Here is a 23,531-nt window from a genome sequence, read left to right as displayed (position 1 = left end):
ACTCACAATTCTCCCTTCAAAAAAAAACGCCAACCCTGGTTTAATGATAATTTGACCCTTCTTCGTCGACAGGTCCGTTCTGCCGAAAACAAATGGCGCAAAACTCATCATAACAATCATTTTCTATCTTACAGAGAAAAAGCCCTTCATTATAAAATAACTATTCAGCAGACAAAAAAAGATTATTATTCCAAACTTATTTCTTCAACCCGAAATACATCCACACTCTTTCGCATAGCTCAGTCTCTATCAAAATATTCAAAAAAAAAACTCTCCCCTCCCGAATCAACCTTACCATCAGCCGATCAACTCTCCAATTTTTTTGATTCCAAAGTCAAAACTATTAGAACAAATCTAGGACCTTCATTACCTACGTTTTTATCCCCAACTAATGATAATCTTACTTCTCTATCTTTTAGTACTTTTTCCAATTTCAAAGTCCCTTCATTAACTCATCTTCACACTATTCTTCTAACTATTAACTCCCCCAACAACATTACGGAAAGCATTCCCCCACTATTGCTTAAAAAATATTTTTCTTTCTTTGGTCCCTTTCTACGAGAAATGATTTCTAAATCTTTCTCGGAATGCTTTATTCCTATCGCATGGAAAACATCTTTAGTTTTTCCAAAACTCAAACAATATAATACTGATCCCTCCCTTCCTAACAACTACCGTCCTATCGCTAACTTACCATTAATTACTAAACTTACTGAAAAAATTATTCATTCCCAATTGTCAGAATTTTTTGATCAAACTCATGCCCTGCATCCATATCAAACCGGTTTTCGCACCTCTCATTCCACTGAACTATCACTACTTGGTCTTACTACAACCATACAATACTTTCATGATCACTTAAAATCCGTTATATTAATCTCTCTTGATTTATCTGCAGCCTTCGATACCATAGATCATTCCCTACTTTTGTCTAGACTTTCAGATTGTAACATCACAGGTCATGCTCTCCAATGGTTTATATCCTACTTTCAAGACCGAAACTTTATAGTTTCTTCAAATAATCAAATTTCTTCTTCGGTAACTCAAACTTTTGGAGTACCCCAAGGTTCAATTCTGTCTCCTTTACTTTTTAATATCTTCTTATCCCCTCTTCTTTCTCTAGCCCAATCAATAGGATTTTCAATTTTCGCCTACGCAGACGATATACAGCTGCTCTATCCAATCAATACATCAAACCCTTCAGATATTATAGATCTAAATATCAAATTAGATATTCTAAGTGATTGGCTCCTTTCCAACAAACTTTCACTCAATATTGAAAAATCCTGTGGTCTTCTTCTCCCGATTAAAACTTCAGAATCACTACCAGGAACTATCTACATTAAATCTATCCCATTACTTATGAAAAATCATATAAAATTATTAGGTGTCATTTTTGACAGTACACTTTCTTATCATGACCACATAAGTTCTGTTGTCAAAACCTGCTTCTTCAAATTACGTATCATCCGCTCTCTCAGTTCTATTTTAAATACAGACTCAATTAATATTCTAATCCACTCCTTAGTCATTTCACATTTAGACTATTGTAATTCTCTTCTTAATGGTCTACCTCAAAAAGAAATTCGACGTTTACAACTCATACAACATACAGCAATCAAATTAATAAATAAAAAAGGCAAATTCGAACATGTCACTCCTCTCCTTAAGGAGGCTCACTGGCTTCCTATCACTCACCGTATAACTTATAAAATTATTCTCCTCTCTTTCAAAATTAAAAACTCTCACTTACCTTCATTTCTTGATAAATTATTAATACCCCAAAGTTCACCTCGTTCTTTAAGATCTACTGATCAAAAACTTCTCTATATACCATCCTTAAAAGAATCCTATTACACTAGAAAAACTAATTTCGCAATAACAGCACCCACCTTATGGAACTCTCTCCCTCAATATCTTCGTGATGAACTACAACTACCAAAATTTAAGGTCAATCTCAAAACTTTCCTTTTTCAAGATGCATACGATAAATCCTAATCTTAAAATCATCCTTTTTTTTTTTTTTTTTTTTAGAGCAGTCCACCTTCTTCTTTATTATGCCCCCACCCCTTATGTGTCATCCCCTTTTCCCTCTATATCCTTTCTTCTTCTATAATTATGTAACTTTTTCCCACCTCCCCATCTTCCCTCACTTTCTAGTTTGTCTGTAAATGTCATACGTGTTCATTCTTTCTACTCTTTTACACTCTTTTTTATTTCTCTCTACTCTATATTAAATTCTTTTTTTTTTATTATTATATAATTGTAAACCGGTCAGATATTCATTTTATGATCGGGATATTAAAAACTAATAAACTTGGAAACTTGGAAACTTGGAAACTTGGCCCTCACATCTGCTCGAAAAGTTAGTGAGCTGCAAGCATTAGTTGCTGATCCACCTTTCACAGTTTTCCATCATGCCAAGGTGGTCCTCCGTACTCATCCTAAATTCTTACCTAAAGTGGTTTCAGAATTTCATCTCAACCAATCTACTTCCAGTGTTTTTTCCAAGACCTCATTCTCATCCTGGAGAATCAGCTCTTCATACTCTGGACTGTAAACATGCTTTGGCCTTCTACTTGGAACGTACCAAACCACACAGATCTGCTCCTCAACTTTTTGTCTCCTTCGATCCAAACAAGTTGGGACATCCAATTTCTAAGTGTACCATCTCCAACTGGATGGCTGCTTGTATCTCTTTCTGATATGCCCAGGCTGGACTGCATCTACAGAGTCGAGTCACAGCCCACAAAGTCAGAGCCATGGCGGCTTCAGTAGCTTTCCTCAGATCCACTCCTATTGAGGACATTTGCAAAGCTGCCACTTGGTCCTCGGTTCATACTTTCACCTCTCACTATTGTCTGGATGTTTTCTCCAGATGGGATAGCCATTTTGGCCAGAGAGTATTATAAAATTTATTCTCCTAAGTTGCCAACACTCCCACCATCCCATTCTGGTTAGCATGGAGGTCACTCACATGTGAGAATAGGCTGCCTGCTTGACCTGGAATAAAGCAAAGTTACTTACCGTAACAGTTGTTATCCAGGGACAGCAGGCAGCTATTCTCACAACCCACCCACCTCCCCTGGTTGGCTTCTCTACTAGCTATCTGAACTGAGGTGACTCGCCCTGTGCTGGGCAGGAAGGCACTCGCGCATGAGCGGTGCGGCAGACTCGAAACTTCTACGTTTCTCCAAGCAAGTCTGCTTGCGAGGCTGTTTGCATCCGGGCTCTGTGGATGATGTCACCTACATGTGAGAATAGCTGCCTGCTGTCCCTGGATAACACCTGTTACGGTAAGTAACTGTGCTTTATGGGCAGACTGGATGGACCATTTGGCCTTTATTTGCCATCATGTTTCTATGTTTCCATAATAAATAGAAAGAGCTACTGCACTCATCAGGGGTCTGCTATAGGTTTGTTTTTTTCCCACATTCTTCTGTGTTAATGATAGAAAACATGTCTTGTGTCCTGTTCCAGGAATCATCCCCAGAGGATTATGAATCTCTGTCTGATAAAAGGGGATCAGATTAGATAATAAACTTTTTTTTTTTCAAATTAAGTGTAGCAGCTGTAGAACCTGATTACTGACTACAAATGCGCCTGTCTAGCCTTCAAATCTCTCCACGGCATCCTTCCTCCCCTCTTTCCACTATCTTGGCTCTCCTCGAGTCCTGACTCCTCCAGATCCTCTCAAAATTTCAAACTATCCTTCCCCTCTTTAAAAGGCGTATCCCAAACAGGAAAACTTGGAACATCCCTCCTCTTCAGGATCACTGAGCTGTGGAACAGCTTTACTGTCCATCTTCGGAGTTCGTCCTCCCTCCAACACTTCAGAAAACATCTGAAAACTTGGCTTTTCTCCAAAATGTAACTCCCTCCCTCTCCATTATTTTAAATCCCCCATTTCCTTTCTGTTTACCAATTCTCTTCCTCTTTCCATTGTAGTTCCCTTCTTGTTTTAATTCATGTAAACCGTGTCGAGCTCCACTCCTGTGGAGATGACGCGGTATATAAACTTAAGGTTTAGTTTAGTTTAGTTTACTTTGTCTCTGTTCAGTCTTGAATTAGTAGTAACATGTTGTGAATGTGTTAGGTTTAACCTGTATTTAAATTGAAATTCACTCTGAAATGCTGTATATTTCTGTCCCTGCAGGCTTCTTCTACCAGGCAGTGTGTGACGAATATTCTATAATAAACCATATACTACCCATACAGTTGGGCCTCTGTGACAATATGAATTGCTCTGTAACTTACCCTGGTGATGCCAATCTAATGACTATGGTTGCAATTTGGTATACTACAGATAAGCCAAACTATGAGAAACCGCCCTATTTCAGTAATGATCTTGCAGAAGGACGTACAGAAATGGAAGGTCGCTACCAGACGATCGGGGACGTAAACACTGGTGACTGCAGGTTTAGGCTTGATCGGGCCCGACAGGTCGATGATGGAATTAAGCTTTACTTGAGGATTCGTGGAAGAAAACTAAATGGAGAATTAATATCTTATCTCTTTACGGAACAATACTTCCTAGTGAAGATACTTCGTAAGTAGTTTTGTGCTTTCGTCACTTTTAAAATGATTAACAGCATTTTGGTTAGTTGAAACAGATGTTCATATTGTTGAAGTTGGAATGCATTGGAGCAAATGGCAGTTAACCCCTTATCTTCCACAGTGAACTTATCTTCCACTAATGCTACCATTTCACCTCCATACAACATGGTCTGCTAGCCCAAGGCTGAACAGACATGTCCCAGCCCGCACTGGGTTTTACAGCTCAGTGCTGATCCACTTTAACAAGGTAACTCTGCTGAGTCAGGGGGTGGGACTCTGAAGGGAGGTGTTTATCTGCTACAGAGGAGAACCATTCAAAGAGGTCCCAGAGTGAGAGGATCTCAAAGGAGAGAAACCTTCACTAGCCATGGCTGCATTCTAGTCGTGCAGAGTAGAGAGCTGCACGGGAACGTGGACGACGGGAATCCCACGGGCATCCCGTGGGTTCCCCCTTTGGGTCACGGGGATCCCGTGGGGATGCCCCCTAGGGTCACGGGGATCCCGTGGGGACGCCCCCTAGGGTCACGGGGATCCCATTGGGACGCCTCCGAGGGTCGCGGGGTTCCTGCGGGGCTGGATGTACTCAGTCGCGCAGCTCTTTTTCTCTCTACCTGCTCTGCTTGCAGCACAGAGCCGAACGGAAGTCTTCCCGACGTCAGCGCTGACGTCGGAGGGGAGGGAGGGCTTAAACAAAGTCATCCAGGAAAACACTAGAGAGGTGAGCTTCAAATCCAAGACCTCTGTAAATTGAACCTGCTTGTGTAAAGGTGACTGCCCTTTATTTGGGGTGTGACAGCTGAGCTGAAGCGATTTGAGACTGTTGGAGAAAAGGGGTTTCTTTCTCCTAAATGTTCTTCTATTTGGACTATTTAACAAGTGAAGTAGGAACCAGACTTATGATGCTTTAAACCTGAGAGAACTGGGGAAATTGACAAAAGCTGAGGAGAAAGTCGGGAGGCAGGCAAACAGGAGACAGGACAGATTCGGGAGCTGAGAGAGAGGAGTAGGAGGGGAAAAGAACAGAGAAGCAGGGCAGGCGAGAGTGAGGGGCAGCGGCGAGGGATAGCTCCGCCCACCCCTCCAACGTCAGCCAGGCACTAATCTGGAGCTCCCCCTTAAAAGAGGAGGAGCCAACGGCGCTCAGCCATTTGGCGCACATCGAAGACAAGCGTTAAAGGCGTTTGCCTTAGCGAGAGCGTTAAAGGCGCTTGCCTTAGCGAGAGCACCTTTGCGAAGGGCCTTAAGAAGGGGCGAGTCACTGCACGAACTGCAGAAGGACAATCACAGCAGACACAGAGAACAACCACAGCAGTCACAGAGGACAGCCACAGCAGACGCAGAGGGGCCTTAAGAAGGGGTAAGTCACTGCACGAACTGCAGAAGGACAGCCAAAGCAGATGCAGAGGACAGCCACAGCAGACCAGCAAGCAGGCAACAATGGAAGCAGCAGACAGAAACAGGAAGTTGAGCTACCCAGTTTTCTGTACCGTCTGCCATATGTATGACTACCTCCCCTTTGGGAGGCGGTCTTATGTATGCACTCAGTGCGGGGAACTGGAGAGCCTGAAGAAACAAGTCAAACTGCTGGAGGGCAGAATACTGGAACTGGAAGCACTTCAATCAGTGGAGGAGGAAGACATAGATGCAGAGAACGTCAAGACAGAGGAAACCATTGAGGACGAAATCCGGGAGTTAGAGAAGTTCATCGAGGAGGCATACAGAGAGGCCATGGAAAATCACCACGAATAGTGGAACTGCTGAGATACACCTATAGAGAGTGAGGACAACCACAAGGAAGAAATGGGTGACACAGCAGCGAGACCTGGAAATAGCGGAGGGAACCCACAGGAAGACGAGTCTAGTGCAAGCCAACGTCAGGATGATAGAAGATGGAAGTGCACAGAGGACACGAACCTTCGGCTGGAGAGATGGTCATACACCAGGGACACAGACCTGCGGCTAGAGAGGCAAGAGAAGATAGAGAGGACAGGGATCGTCATGGGGGATTCCATCATCAGACAAGTCGACAGCTGCATAGGAGGAGGAAGACAGGATCGACTGGTGACCTGCCTACCTGGAGCCAAGGTAGAAGACATAGTGAGCCGCATCGACAGGATCATCAACAGTATGGAAAAGGAAGATGCGGCAGTGGTGATCCATGTGGGGACAAACAACGTGAGCAACAGGGAAGTACTGAAGGACCAGTTCTGAATGCTAGGAAGGAAGCTGAAGACCAGAACACAGAGGGTAGCGTTCTTGGAGATCCTTCTGGTACCCAGGGCCAACGAGAAGAGGCAAACAGAGCTGCAAGCATTCAACGTGTGAATGTGGCGCTGGTGTGAGGAAGAAGGATTCCACTTTGTGCGCAATTGGACGATGTTCTAGGGGAAGAGCAAACTATTCAGGAAGGACGGACTCTACTTGCAGGCAACTTGAAGAGAGAAATTGAGAAGTTTTTAAACTAGGAAGAAGGGGAAAGCCGACAGTCGACCGATCTGGACATTGGTACAATGAGTGAGGTGATTAAATTTGCAGACGAAACAAAGTTATTCAGAGTAGTGAAGACACAGGGGGATTGTGAAGATCTGCAACATGACATAATCAAGCTCGAGAAATGTGCATCGACATGGCAAATGAGGTTCAACGTGGATAAGTGTAAAGTAATGCATGTCGCTAACAAAAATCTCATGCACGAATACAGGATGTCCAGGGTGGTACTTGGAGAGATTTCCCAGGAAAGAGACTTGGGAGTTCTGATCGACAAGTCGATGAAGCCATTTGTGTAATGTGCGGCGGCAGCGAAAAGGGTGAACAGAATGCTAGGAATGATTAAGAAGGGGATCACAAACAGATTGGAGAAGGTTATCATGCCGCTGTACCGGGCCATGGTGCACCCTCACCTGGAGTACAGTGTCCAGCACTGGTCGCCATACATGAAGAAGGACACGGTACTACTCGAAAGGGTCCAGAGAAGAGCAATTAAAATGGTTAAGAGGCTGGAGGAGTTGCCTTACAGTGAGAGATTGGAGAAATTGGGCCTCTTCTCCCTTGAAAAGGGGAGACTGAGAGGGGACATGATCGAAACATTCAAAATACTGAAGGGAATAGACTTAGCAGATGAAGACAGATTATTCACCCTCTCCAAGGTAGGGAGAACGAGAGGGCACTCTCTAAAATTGAAAGGGGATAGATTCCGTACAAACGTAAAGAAGATCTTCTTCACCCAGATAGTGGTAGAAAACTGGAATGCTCTTCCAGAGTCTGTTAAAGGGGAAAACACCCTCCAGGGATTCAAGACAATGTTGGACAAGTTCCTGCTAAATCGGAACGTACTCAGGTGAGGCTGGACTTATTTAGAACACTGGTCTTTGACCTGGGACCTGCCACGTGAGCGGACTGCTGGGCACGATGGACCTCTGGTCTTACCCAGCAGCAGCAATTCTTATGTTCTTATACCCAGCGGGGAAGACTCACCGGATCATGGAAAGGACAGAAATCCTGACAGATTGAAAGGGACACAAGAGGGAAGGAACTGCAAGAAAGTAACAGGCCGCAAACTCAAATGTATGTACACGAACTCAAGGAGTCTAAAGAATAAGGTGGGTGAATTAGAAGCTATGGCACAAAAACACAACCGTGACATCATCAGCATCACAGAAACAAGGTGAAATGAGGAAAACGTCTGGGACACTGTGCTACCAGGATACACGCTATACCACAGAGACAGAGTGTGTCAAAAAGGTGGAGGCATTGCCCTATACATCAAAGAGGGAATTGAGTCTATGGAAAAGAACATGACGAATAAGTTAGAGTTTCTATGGGTCAAAATTCTGGGAACGAATGGAACGGAAATGAAAATCGGCATCTACTACCGACCCCCAGGGCAGCCTGAAGAAATTGATGGAGAAATGAAGGATGAGATTAAACACAACTGCAAGGGAGGCAACACAGTTATCATGGGTGACTTCAACTATCTGGGGATAGACTGGAACCTAGGTACCTCTGAATGTGGCAGGGAGAGCAAGTTCCTGGATGCTGTAGGCGATTGCTTCCTGGAACAACTTGTCAAGGAAAATATGAGAGGAAACGCAATTCTGGACTTAATTCTAAATGGACTACAAGGACCGGAGCAAGGTGTAGAAGTAGAGGGGACGCTGGGAACCAGTGATCATAATATGATCCGCTTCGATCTGGACACAGGGGCGAAACATTGATCCAGAATGACTGCCACGGAGCTGAACTTCTGAAAAGGGAATTATGAAGGGATGAGACTCATAGTGGGGAAGAAGATTAAGAAGAGGATAAGCACTGTAAAGACGCTAGAGCAAGCATGGTCCCTTTTTAAGGACACAGTCACCGAGGCGCAAAATCTAAATATACCACATATCAGCAAGGGATCCAAGAGGAAAAAGAACAAGGAACTGGCCTGGCTCACTGTAGCGGTGAAGGAAGCAATCAGAGACAAGAAGACCTCGTTTAAGGAATGGAAAAGGTCAGAAATAGACAAAATTGGAAAAAGCACAAACAGCATCAAAGCAGGTGCCATAAGGCGGTAAGAGGGGCCAAAAGAGACTACGAGGAAAAAATAGCCAAGGAGGCAAAAAACTTCAAGCCGTTTTTTCGATATATTAAGGGGAAACGACCCGCGAAGGAAGCGGTGGGGCCATTGGATGATCATGGAATAAAGGAAGTGCTAAAGGAGGACAAAGTCATTGCCGACAAACTGAACATATTTTTTGCATCTGTCTTTACTGAAGAGGATACACACAACGTGGATTAAAAACTGGCTGGCGGATAGGAAACCAGAGAGTGGGGGTAAATGGACAATACTCAGACTGGAAAAGCGTCACAAGTGGAGTGCCGCAGGGTTGAGTGCTTGGACCCATGCTCTTCAACATATTTATAAATGACCTGGAAATTGGTACGATGAGTGAGGTGATTAAATTTGCAGATGATACGAAGCTATTCAGAGTAGTGAAGACGCAGGAGGATTGCGAAAACCTGCAACGTGACATAAACACACTCGAGAAATGGGCTGCGACATGGCAAATGGATAAGTGTAAGGTAACAAAAAATCTTATACATAAATACAGGATGTCCGTGGCGGTACTTGGAGAGACCCCCCAGGAAAGAGACTTGGGAGTACTGGTTGACAAATCGATGAAGCCATCTGTGCAATGTGTGGCAGCAGTGAAAAGGGTGAACAGAATGCTAGGAATGATTAAGAAGGGGATCACGAACAGATCGGAGAAGGTTATCATGCTGCTGTACTGGGCCATGGTATGCCCTCACCTGGAATACTGCGTCCAGTACTGGTCGCCATACATGAAGAAGGACACTGTACTACTCGAAAGGGTCCAGAGAAGAGCAACTAAAATGGTTAGAGGGCTGGAGGAGCTGCCATACAGCGAGAGATTAGAGAAACTGAGCCACTTCTCCCTTGAAAAGAAAAGACTGAGAGGGAGCATGATAGAAACATTCAAGATACTTAAGGGAATAGACTTAGTAGATAAAGATAGGTTGTTCATCCTCTCCAAGGTACGGAAAACAAGAGGTTAAAGTTAAAGTTAAAAGGGGATAGATTCCGTACAAATGTGAGGAAGTACTTCTTCACCCAGAGAGTGGTGGAAAACTGGAACGCTCTTCTGGAGGCTGTTGTAGGGGAAAACATCCTCCAGGCATTTAAGACGAAGTTAGACAAGTTCCTGCTGAACCAGAATGTATGCAGGTAAGGCTAGTCTCAGTTAGGGCACTGGTTTTTGACCTAAGGGGCCGCCGCAGGAGCGGACTGCTGGGCACGATAGACTACTGGTCTGACCCAGCAGCGGCAATTCTTATGTTCTTATGAATGTGATATGGCCAACTGCCTAAAGTGTACAGGCTGATGCACTAGACATGAGATATAAAAGTTAAAAGCATATCTTTGCCTTTCCTGAGCCTATTAGGGAATAGACTCAGGAAGATGTCTCACTAAAACATTTTATTGCACCTTCTAAAGTGGCATATGTGTGCTGATTGGGTGAATGTGCAAGGTTTCTGGAAAACCCGGCCAGGAATCTCACATTCACATACTTTGCATTTGCACCAGTGGTGTAGCCAGAAATTAATTATTTGGAGGGCCAATGGTTAACATGAGTGCACATGAGGCACTGAGCACCCCATATCTTCTGTCTTCTCTTGTTTTCACTTGCCTCTTCCCCCTGTTCCTCCCCAAAATTAAAGTAAAAAATAACTTAGCTGACTGGTATCTCTCAAGTCCCGCCAGCCACAGAAATCCAGAGCTCAATTCAGTAAGATGTGCAGTACAGTACAGAAGCTAGCAGGAAGTAGCAGCACTTGATGCTGGCACCACAAGCACATTTACTGGTGGCTTAACACTGTCTCTTGCTGATCTTGCAATTCTAGCTCCTGTAAGACCTGAACAGGTTCACAGTGCTCACATATACCCAGGAAAATATGAAGAGGAGATAATCTGTGAATACTCTCACAGACAGAAATACAGAGCAGAATTGAGAATACTGCAATTTTACTGGATCAGCCAAGCCCAATGTGGCCATGTTTCGTCCTCAGGCAGCATTGGGGGGGGGGGGGGATTACTAGTCCATACAGCGAGAGAAGAGGTACACCCTGGCTTTTGGAATTCTGCTTGATTTGTGAATGTGAAAGGTTTTTTTTTTGCTTGAAAGGAAGAATACTTGCTTATTCTCTTCTAGCAAGTTTCCCCTGACACAGCCTGAGGGGGAAACGTGGCCACATCGAGTTTGGCTTACCCAATAAATCACAGTTTTCTTGATATCACTACTCTGCTCTGTGTTTGTGCAGGTTCACAACGCTGGAATTAGCAGCTAAAAGTGCTGCTGCTGACTGCCAACTTCTTCACTGTCTTGCAATGGTGTCCCAAAGCAAATTCCAGAGTTCCTCAGCTGGTAGGGCTTGGAGATCCCCCATCAGCTACATCAGTGGTGTGCCTGGCTGTTCAAGGAGCTCAGGCCCATCCACATTCATCTAGTACTGGCTTATGTTTGATGTGGGTTTTAACTTATGGAGGCCTGGATTGTAGCAGTTTCTTTTGTCTTTCTTGTTTAGCTCTCACTGAAAAGCCCACCATCATGCACAGTACACCATTTGCAAATCGTCCAGTGAAATACATCTGCACAGCACCAGGGAGGTGTAAAGGACACCCTATCCCCATCATCCGTTGGATTGGTAGTTTAACTGAAAGACCTACCGTACAAAATACATCTGTATTTGACGGTCGGACAGCCATTTATTCATCCAGTTATATCATTCGAGGATCTTACAGGGACAATGGCAAACTGCTGAAATGTCTTGTGAGTCTTGATGATGGGGTCAATGAAGTGACTGCTGTGATCAGATTAAATTTTATTGGTAAGTAGCTTGGTTCTGTGGGGGAAATATTATGGAACATGCATTTTACTGAGCTAAACCAAATAGTGTATTTTACGATTTGGCTGAACATGAATAATGAAAAATATTATTTAGCTGAATACAAATATCAAATATGACTAATGAGCATTGAGCTTTAATATAACAAATAATAAAAAAAGCAATGTGAAATTGGAAATCAGGGGCTCCTTTTATCAAGCCGTGCTAGCGGGGTTAGCGCACGCGACGTTTCATCACTGCTCAAGGGAGGCGGTAGCGGCTAGCGTGGCTTAGCATGCACTATTACGTGTGTTAAACTGCTAGCACGGCTTGATAAAAGGAGCCCCAAGTGTTTGTTTCAGTAGGATTTGGCACAGTAGAGCCCCAGATTATTCATATTTGAATTTAAATCACTATTCGGCTAAATACAAATTACTAATCAGGGCGAAATTGAATACAAATATTTGTTACAGTCCTAATTGTAACAATATTTTTTTTTCTTGTGCCAATTGTTCATACACGCAAATTAGGAGGTTGTATTTTTTTTTTGGGTGGGGGCGGGTGGTTTGAACACTGGTTACTGCATATGGGCTCACTTTTCTATCTGGAATAAGCCAAAGCTCAAAAGAACTCATCTGCTGCTAGACTTTTTATGGGTTATCATCGGTCTGTTTATTTGCAAAATACTGGCTGCCAATTAGACTGGCAAGCCAGATTTGGTGTTGTTTTTTTTTTTTGTTTTAAATTGAAAATCCGTTTTATTAAAAAAAAAAAAAAAAACACCAAAGAACAATACAAGAGCATGGGAAATTATATTTGCAACGCACAACAAATATATAAACCCCCACTCCCTACCCAAGTAAAATGAATGTTACAAAAAGCATTAGATGAAAAGTTAAAAAAAAAAACCCAACAACAAACCAACACATGCCTATACCAAAATATAATGCAACGAGGGTTTCCTAACCAGCAACACCACCTTCCATACCCCCAAAATCCTCCCATTAATACCAAGCCCAAAGTCTGGAGACTATCGCCCACCAGGCCTCTAGACAGGACAGCAGAGGGCGCTGGTGGGGACTAGATGCGGATCCCTGGCGTGTTTCCCTGGAACTAGGGTAACCTTTAGGAGTGAGCACTGGCCCGGGAGCTTGCCCAGGTCCAACCGGTATGCTGGCTGTAGTAGCCAAAAACACCACCATACAAAACAAGTAGTGAAAAGAAAAAGAAGTCTTTATTTAGCCCTTTCACTGGGCTTAAAGCAAAATAGTCAGGCTGGCAATTGTAAATCACAAAGGCAATCCACACCACAGTTTTCATGAAACTCAAAAAGAAAACTTTACAGAGAAACATGCAATGCCAAACATAAAGAAGATACACTATAAACTGCACCACTGAGTTGTAGCTGTTTGCAATGGCTTGCGCTGCAGGTGGTCTCGCAGGTTTAATCAGGTCCTGTAATGACTTTATGTTGGTAAGTACTTCAAAGAAAGGAAGTTTGTTCATTTTCTTCCTGGTTGGAGTGGTAAGTGTAGTCTGGCTTGCACAAAGGAGAAGAAATTCACAAATTAGCATTTATTAAAAAAACCCTCAAAATAAATGCCAATCCTCTTGGTCTGACTTTCAGGGCTCTTGAGCCTTCTCCCCAGGAACACACTCCCAATAGTCCACACCTGGCTATAATTACTGCCAAACTGAGCAGTAGAGAAAAAAACCCCTAACAGCCAAAAAGAAATGCAGTGGAAGAAAAACTTCAAACACTGATAGGGGAAAAGAAGAAAAACAAAACTCACCAAAGTCAGCTTCCTGCTTCCTCCTATAGAAGCTCCGGCTTCCCAGCCTGTTTAAACAAAACAAGCAGAGGAAGGAAAAAAAACCCCCAATCCAAAACAGTTCAAAGGTTTATCCTTTCAGGGACCCACCTCTAGGGCCGCCATCAGGGCAGTACTACCAGTCCTGCATTCAGGGGCCTGCAGCTGACAGGGGGCCCGGGCTCCCCCAGGGTCCTAGGCCACAGTCTAGGGGGGGGGGGGCGGTCCGCCCCAGGTGCACAGGAGAGAGCTGGACGGGGAACCCGCGGAGTTCAATACATCTCGAGCCGCGAGGCTCGTCTTCTGCTTCTACCTGCCCTGCCGCTCACATATAGCCGATCGGAAGTGTTCCCCGATGTCAGCGCTGATGTCGGAGGGAGGGCTTAAGCAAAGCCTGAACTCCGACATCAGCACTGACGTCGAAGAATACTTCCGGTCGGCTATTTGTGCGCAGCAGAGCAGGCAGGAAACAGCAGGAGACAAGCTTCTCGGCTCGAGCTCCGTTTTGCTGAGAAAGTTGCAAAGATGGGCTGGGAGGCAAAAGCGGAACACAAAAGGGGGGAGGGAGTGCATTTTGGACACAAGGCATGAACTTGGGAGAGAGGAAGGGAGGGAAAGAGATGCTGAGGTGGGGGATGGAATGGATTTTTGGACACAGAAGGCATGGACTTGGAAGAGAAGAAGGGAGGGAAAGAGATGCTGAGGTGGGGGAGGGAATGGGTTTTTGGACACAGAAGGCATGGACTTGGGAGAGAGGAAGGGAGGGAAAGAGATGGTTGTGTACACGGGGAATAGAAGAAAGAATATTTGGTCATAGGGAGGGAGTGAGGTACAGATAGTGGCATACCAAGGTGGGGAAGGGTGGGGGGGCGGTCCGCCCCGCCCCACCCCGGGTTTACGTCCCAAGGGGGTGCACAACTGGCCACCCTCCAGTGTTCTCCCTAGGCTGGCAAACTGCGACTCTTTAGCCACTTGAGTGCCACCGCCGCCATCGGGAACAGGCCGGCGCCGAGTTCTCCCTGCTTTTCCCTGTGGGGCCGACCAACTCTCACCACTCGTGTCAATTCTGACATCGGAGAGGACGTTCTGGGCCAGCCAATCGCTGCCTGGCTGGCCTAGAACGTCCTCTCCGACGTTAGAATTGACGTCGGGTGGTGAGAGTAGTTCGGCCCCGCGGGGAAGAGAAGCAGGACGAACTCGGCGCCGGCCTGTTCCTGATGGCGGCAGTGGCAGCCTATTCCCCAGTGGCGGTGGCAGCATTTTCCCAATGGTGGTGGCATAGGGGAGGGCAGGGAGAAAGAAAGAAAGGGGGGGACAGGAAGCCAGAAACAAAGAAAGGGGGCAGGGTGAAACAAAGAAAAATGGGGCACGGAGAGAGAGAATAAGACAGACATACAGAACGAAAGAGGATGTGGAGAGAGAAAGAAAGAAGGGGGCAGGGTGAGAGAGAGAGAAAAACAGACATACAGAAAGAAAGGGGGAATGGAGAGAGAGAAAGGGTGAAACAAAGAAAAAGTTCGGGGGAGGGAATGAGGTCTGGAGGAGAGGAAGCATACAGGAGGCTGAAAGAAGGGAAGAAATATTGGATGCACAGTCAGAAGAATAAAGTGCAACCAGAGAATGATGAAATTACCAAAGGTAGGAAAAATGATTTTATTTTCAATTTAGTGATCAAAATGTGTTTGCTTTGAGAATTTATATATGCTGTCTATATTTTGCACTATGGCCCCCTTTTACTAAACCGCAATAGCGTTTTTTAGCGCAGGGAGCCTATGAGCGTTGAGAGCAGCGTGGGGCATTCTGCGCAGCTCCCTGCGCTAAAAACCGCTATCGCATTTTAGTAAAAAGGGAGGAGGAAAATTTGTCTATTTTTGTATAGTTGTTACTGAGGTGACATTGCATAAAGTCATCTGCCTTGACCTCTTTGAAAACCCGCGGAATATAAATGATAATTAACATTTTCTCTGCGTACAGCGTGCTTTGTGTTTTTAAAATTTTATTGTTGGTAGATCATTTTGACTTGGCCACAAAGGTAAGGGGGAGGGAGGGGAGCTGCTGAAAGACATCTAGTAATCCTTGCAGGCTTGACTGTGCAGGGAATTATTTTTGTAAAATCATGTTTTGTTATGTGACTGGCATTATTTAGACTTTAATTTCTATGAATGAATAGAATGAAAATGATATAAATTACTTGCTTGTTTTTATGTGCATGCGCTGAAGGAAAGTGGCGAGAGAGTGGGCTGAGGACGCTGAAGGGAAATGGGGAAGAGAGAGTGGGGAGAAGACGCTGATTTATAAATTGACAATTGTACAGAATATTGTTTCTTTTTTATATTCATCCATAGCTGCATGATAATGATGTGCTCATATGCACTTATTTATCATCATAACATATACATCATGATTAACATGCAGCTGTGGATATATAAGGACAGGCTGAGGAGGATGGATGGGAAGGAAGGAAGGTGCACATATCAACATATCGTACATTTTTAACATGCATGATGCAGCTATAGGGAAGCTGAGGAGGATGGGATCATACAGATGTGTATGTTCAGATATGCGCTCAGATGTGTAGTTTTTTCTGATATATTTATTAAGCTTACAGTATTTATGAAAACACATTTAATACTTGTTACAAAAAATATTGTGCAATTGTGATCTACTTCTGGTCTACAAAGGTCAAAAGAAATCCTTAACTGAGATTTTACATTCAAAAGTGAATTATAGCTACTAGCATTATTATTTATTAGTTATTTATTATGCAGATGTTTGTTAGTTTGTTATTAGTTCAGTATTAGACATATGTTAGTTTAGAATAGATAGGTATAGATTAGTTTAGTTTAGGTTAGGTTAGGGCCCTGCTGAAAGAGTCTACCTTGACGTGGTTGCAGGCTTACAAATCTTTTGGTCAAAGAGTACGGCGACAGAGAAAAGTATGTGTGTATTCGGCCCATGGAAGAAGGGGGGTCGGGGGGGGGGGAAAGGGTGCGTGGGGGGCCCAATAGGATTGCTCAGTAAGGGGCCCAGAAATTTCTGATGGCGGCCCTGCCCACCTCCATAACTTCAGGAAGGTAACTGACCTCCTCTGGCCCCCAAGTGGTATCCATGGCTTCCCAATCTGGTGGTTCCCTGGAGGTTTGGGGTGAAACCAATCCCTCCTCAAGCCTGTCCACCTCTTGGCCCACCATGGCTCAGCAAGGCACTGCTTTGCTCCCTTGCACCAGCTCCTGAAGCTGTTTCACCTGCTTGTCTTGCTCCTCCCCCGGCTCTTCCTCTAGCTGTTAAAAGCCCTGCATTTTATGCTTGGAAAAGCCACACCCCACTGCACCTGGAGCGGAGGAGGGAAACTGATTCTCTAAGCTGAGGAGCCTGGCTTCCTCCATACTACTTTTTAAGGGACTGTCTCAAAATAACAGGCTTCTCTTCAAAAGCAATAAACCTTCTTGGCTCAGAAATAAACCTTTCCTGAGGTGTCCTTTGTGTGTGGCTAGGTAACCAGTCCCTGACTTGCTCAGCTTCACTGCCTGGGGAGTAGCCAGCTAACACCTGACTATGGCTACTGACCTGGTCAGCTCTTTTGGTAAGGGACCATAAATTCCTAATGCTGCCTTTTCTTGGGAGTAAGCCAGCACTGGTGCTGGGTTGGTCACAAGACACAGTGAGGACATAGACAAAAAAAAAAAAGGAGAATTGTCGCAGAGTCAGAAGATAACAAAAGGGGGATCACAAGTTGACCAGAAAAACTGAAAATTCAAGAGATCCATAGAAAACAAGACAATATTCAATGCCCCCCAAGAGATGTATCTCCCAGCTTATTCAGTATTTGACTGCAGGCTCTCAGTGTCAGAAATTGCAAATATGGTTCCTATAGAGATAAAAATAGCTTCCTCCTTTTATAGGTTACACTAGCATCCTGCATTTCCCAATTAATCAATGTAGAAAAAGTGCTTTCCAGGTCCAATAAGAGGGAGGTTGTGAGGTAGACCAGTCCTGCAATATGGTTTTGTGACCCAATAGACTAAGTTTCCAGATCAATGGTAAGGTGCCCCTCCCTCTAAGACTAGAAGCTCCTGGTAAGCCCAATAATAACAGAGTAGGAGTGCAGGGCCTATTACCTGCCACATATATGCACAAACCCTCTTCCAGAAAATGTGCACAGCAGGACATGTCCAAAATACATGAATATAAGTAGCGCTTTCCAATAAACATTTAGCACATTCACGCCTGACTAGAAAACCCATGTGATGAAGCTGTGATGGGGTAATGAACGCCCTATTAAGAAAGCGATACCTACATTCTTGGAGGGAGGCATTGTAAGCAATACTAGGTATGACTCAGAGACTAGTCTCTATGTTCCAATTAAGGAGGGAGATTCCCAAGTCTTGCTCCCAACTAGCTTTCAGGGAAGAGAAATGCTTTGGCAGTCTACTAGAAAGTAAGACGTTCTGAATGCCGGCATCAAAGGATGATCAGAAGCCACCTTATTTAAAAAACAAACAAACCCTGTTTAGTTCCTAAATGAAAGGTCAGTGCAACTGGATCTAAAGAGAGAAAAAAATGTTTAAGTTGGTGAAAGGTAAAACAATGTCCCCAGCCTTAAAGGCCCCTCTGTGAGATCTCTGTGAGATCTCAATATGAGGAAAAAGCACCCTCGGGATCTACCAGATGTTCTGAGAGGGATCCCCAAGACCCACATGGAAAAACTTTATTTTTCATCCCTGAGGGAAATTCCAAATTTCCCCGAATAGGCAAAAGGTCAGAAACTTGTGGATTACCAACCAGACCAGCATCCTCTACACATCTCTCAAAGGCTGTACCTCCCAGCTGGATCTAAGGTGAGGGGGAAGAAGATGTAATTGTGCTTGTAATAAAGAGGCAAAATGATACGGTGCCAAAAACTCCCTTTCATCAAGTAAGTGGTCATAATCCTGACTCTCCCTCAACCAGTCACAAAGATGCTGCGTCGTTGTAAGTCCGGAAATCCAGCAACCCCAGCCCACCCTCTCCCAACCTCTAAATAATCTAGACAAAGACATCTTGGATTTTCTGTCTGCCCAACAGAATTTTAGAAGTAATTTGTGCAAAAAAGCTATATCCCTCACACGCATCCTCAGAAGGAAGCACCTGAAGAAGGAATAACCACTTAAGAAAAAGACATTTTACAGAGACTAATTTGCTCAGCTAATGATAATGGGAGAGATGTCCAAGCCTCCAACTGCTTCCTTGGAATATCCAAAAGACGAGGGACATTAAGAGCATATAATTTGGCAATCCAGCTCAGGAGCATAATTCCCAGATATCTAAATGAGTCCTGCACCCATTTAAGGAGGGACCCAACTCCCTATACAAACCATTTGAGGGAGACATTGCTTCTGATTTGTCTAAGTTTAACATAAAGCCCGAGAAATCTCCATACTCATGAATGAATTTCAATAGGATTGGCAGGGAAATCTGGGGTTCCAAAAGATACACTAACAAATCGTCTGCGAAAGTGGCTACGTTAAATTCGTGGTCTCCCAACCGCACTCCCTTAATCTCCAGATTAGCATAAATATCTCGTATATGAGGGTCAAGCATAAGTATAGAGAGCAATGGTGAGAGGGGGGTAACCTTGTCTAGTCCCCCTACAGATAGGAAAGGGATCAGAGAGATGGCAGTTTACCCAAAGATGAGCACAAGCACTCAGAGTTTGAATGCCCCCCCACAAAAGACCCCTGAAACCCATAGGCTTGAACTATTACATAAAGAAAATTCCAGCGAACATGATCAAAGGCCTCCGTGTCAAAACTGACCACCAGAGAAGCCACCACCTTCATAGCCAAAATAATTTGTCAAATATTACGGACAATATAGCAACCATTTACAAAACTGACCTGTGATTCGTGTATCAGATCAGGCAGCACCCGCTTCAATCTGTTGGCTAACACTTTCACTATGAGTTTAGTTTCGAAGTTAAGAAGGGAGATAGGCCTATAAGACCCCAGGCACAAAGGATCTCTCCCCGGTTTCAGTAGGACTATTATGCGGGCCTCCTGAAGGCACTTTGGCATAACTCTATTATCTATACACTGATTTAAATTTAACTCGAGCCTCCACAGGAAGCCAATGTAACTCTTGCTAGTAGGGCTCACATGGTCAAACTTTTTCAAACCGTTGATCAGAATGATGAGGGTCAGCTTCGCTTTGGACACCAGATATTTTCCTGATCATTTCTAAATTTGACTTGTATTAAATGCTCTATTTATGTGATAGAACTACCAGCCTTTGAGACTCTTGACAAAGGCAAAGATGCCAAAACACTGTCCATTTTGAGTCATTGAGTCCTCGCAGTGCTACTTTCAATAAAGTGAAATTTGAAATGTATACCTGTGGCTGAATTATTGACATCTCATCCTCATGACTCCTTTGTTGTGCCTTGATTATCTCATCGTTGAGGCCTCCTTGGGCTCTCCTTTTGTTGTCTGATCACTTCATGCTCAGTTTTTTGTTGATGGTTGATGGTTTTGATATTGGGCAACAGTGAGAAGGATAAAGGAGGGGGCCTTATTTGAATTGCTTAACTTGCGGAGAGAGTGGGTATCTAGGTTGTTTGATGCAGGCATGGCTGTATAGTTGGGGAATACCCATACTGTCACAAATGAGGCTGCTAGGTATCCATTTGGATTCAAAATTAATAATGGAAAGCGCATGAATTACAGGTGATAAACATATCTTTTTTCACCTTCAGATGTTGTCTAGAGTTAGGCCAATGCCTGTTTGTAATTTTAGGACAGCGATACAATGTCTAGTAATCTGTAGACTGGATTTCTGCAATGTTCTATGGTTGGGGCTGGTGAAATCAAAGATATGAACATTGCAGATGATAAAGAATGCAGTTGCTAGGATGATTGGGGGCATTAAGTTTACAACATGTATAACCATTGCAGACACTACATTGGTTTCCTGTAGTATATAGAAATATAAGATCTTATCAATTTGTTCAAGTTGTGTATGGTCATTCTTGGCAGAGTGGATTTGATTTAAATCAAATCAATTTAAATCACTAGTCAGACTTGATTTTAAATCCTGGTTTTCTATAGAAAGACTTATCACAGAAAACATCTTCAGCTATCCTTGTCAGGCAGTTAACTAAGCAAGAATAGCTCTTAAACGGGCTCAAAATCCAAAGGATAGATCAATGTCCCCAGGTACAAGTAAAGCTCCTATAAGGGGTACATATTTTAATCCTTGGCCAGCTCCTGGAAACTAACCAAAGGTAGTAAAACCTCCATAAAAATAAGGGAGAAAAACCCTTAGGCCAAAAACCGGATTCACAATGCTCAAATTTAGACTTCTTGAGATGAACAAATTGATAAAGACGACAAGCCGCTGATAAAGCCTTCGGGCATCAGGTCACTATTTCAGGCCATCAGCACCGTCCACCCGGCCTGAAATAGTGGCCTGTCGCCCGACGGCTTCATCAGCGGCTTGTCTTTATCAATCATCTGTATTAATCCCGCTCCTGAGGAAGGTGTTGAAACGGAGCTCTGTCGAGTGGAGACTTTTACAGACTATATAGTTCTAATTGAAGCTAAATATCTCGAGTTTGAGGATCTGCATGTGTAAACAGCCTTTGGATAATTTGTATAGAATTTTTACATGAATTGTCAAAGAACTATTTTTATTCATCTTTTCTATTTTTGATGTTTTATTACACGATCAAATTTCATATAGATTTTTCAAGTTTATAGGGTTTTATGGGAATAAGATATGACTCATGGATTAGGTTTAATTCGACAGTTTCTCAAGTGTTTGCACCTGCACTTTACAACTCTTTAAGCCCTTTTTTTTGCACATTTTTTAGCACTTTATTTTCAGCACTTTAGCACTTTATATAATTTTTAGTCTTGGGAGAGTCACTGTAGAAAATGTTTGTTGAAATTTACATATATATATATATATATATGGACAATGTGATGTATGAGGCAGTCCTTATTTAGACTTTAAGTCTAGTGCTAGTCTCTAATGAGTACCTGCCTGAGCCAAATAATCTCTCGTGTGGCACCATCTAGGCTCATACTGATGTCCATTATTCAATAATAAGTTTATTGTTTTCTTATATTCCAAACAATCAAGAAAGACTTGAGAAATATCATGCGGCTTGCACAACAAGAAAACTTTCACTCAAATATTCTTGTCAAGATTATAGAGCTCTCAGACACCCGTACTGTCTAATCAATAATGATTGTTCCAACAGTCATAACAGGGTGGTAATATCTTTCATTGAGCTCAATGTAAATGTGCAAATCTTAGAATAAAGTGCAATAGTGTGTAAACTTTTCAAATTGAAAGTGCTTGTAATGACTTATCTTTTTAAAATGCCTGTGCCCTACGGGACCCGTTTCACCGTACAATCGGCTTCTTCAGGGGTCACACAAGGACAGAAAACACAATTTAAGATTATAATCTTAAAACGCCAAAGATATAAAAATTAAAAAAGCGAGGTTACTTACTGAGCAGCTCTGTTTTCATCGGCATTAAGCAACAAAATGGCGCTGGCACTACTAGGATGCCTAGCACTACTAGGATGCGCTTTTAAACGGCCCTCATTAATTATTCATACAATTTTAAAGAGCCTCACTTGTACTAATAAACTTATATACTAGTTAAAAATATATGTTTGACAAAACACGCTAGAAGAAAGAACTCCATTCTACAGTCGTATTTAAACCCCTTGGTTTAACAGTACCCAGTTTAAAGATCCAGCGTGTTTCTCTTTGCAGCAGTCGTCTTTGTCTATCCCCTCCCTGAGCATTAGGAATTTCTTTATCTATGCAAAAACACTTTAGATCTTCAAACTTGTGATTCGTCTCTGCACAATGATCTACTAAAGGAGCATTCAGCCTTTCACGTTTTAGATTGGATTTGTGTTCAGTCATCCTGATTTTAAATGGACGTATTGATTTTCCCACATACCACTTGTTACAGGGGCAAATGATGACATAAATGATGTGGTCTGAAGTACATGTTAAAAAGTGTCTAATCGAATATATTTTATTATCAATAGGATTTTTAAATTCTTTTATGTTCACTGTTATGGAACAGATAGTACACTTTCCACATTTAAAAAACCCCCAAGGAAGTAAGTTGTTCTTGAGATAAAAAGGCTGCTTTGCTGACCTCATTGGAATAACTACAAGATGGCATTGTATCTTCCAAAACAGACAATATTAGTTTATTGGTAGTATAAAAAGTTACAATATTACAGCAGCCAAGGCATAGCACAAAAAAATATATAAAGTATTGTCAGTTCAGAATATACAATGGAGAGAAGAATTTGCACTCATATGCTTAACAGGGGGCTAGCATTTCCCCGTAGCATAAGTAAGATAATTTTCTCTGGCTTTTCTTAGACTGCACGTGTTTTTTATACAGAGAAATTCTTCCTTTGTTCCAAAAAAGGCCATCCCCCGAATTCTAGTTATGTACTTCCCTATTGGTACATAAAAATAATGTACAGCTAACTCTTCCCTATCGTCCACGCCTCTCTCTCACCTCCACTCCCCCCCCCAGTAAAAGGGGGGCCTTTCAGAAACAGAGAACTGTTGCTGAACTCTCATCTTTTAGCACGGAGACTTGCATCTACTAATTAGAGGTTTTACAATTCTATGCATATTCGAGTTGGTGTCCTTGTAAGATGAAAAGTTGGCAACGAGATGGCCTTTCCACAATCCAGCTGTCTGGTTCCCATAGCTTGGTTCAGAGACAGAGAGTCCATGGTTTGGTACCAAGATC

The 23,531-nt window shown here is 43.2% G+C and overlaps 1 protein-coding gene across 1 annotated transcript in view; it reads left to right on the top strand.

Annotated features, from left to right (window-relative positions):
- Positions 1-23,531, top strand: part of LOC117369440 (sialic acid-binding Ig-like lectin 13) — a 56,302-nt gene that overhangs the window by 9,105 nt on the left and 23,666 nt on the right. The window contains exons 2-3 of the mRNA XM_033964031.1: positions 4,157-4,549; positions 11,644-11,946. Of these exons, the coding sequence (XP_033819922.1) occupies positions 4,237-4,549; positions 11,644-11,946 (616 nt within the window). The 5' untranslated portion in view covers positions 4,157-4,236. The remainder of the gene's footprint in view (positions 1-4,156; positions 4,550-11,643; positions 11,947-23,531) is intronic.

This window comes from Geotrypetes seraphini, chromosome 11 (genome assembly GCF_902459505.1).
Source record: "Geotrypetes seraphini chromosome 11, aGeoSer1.1, whole genome shotgun sequence".
Taxonomy (NCBI): domain Eukaryota; kingdom Metazoa; phylum Chordata; class Amphibia; order Gymnophiona; family Dermophiidae; genus Geotrypetes; species Geotrypetes seraphini.
This window is presented reverse-complemented; position numbering and strand designations above follow the sequence as displayed.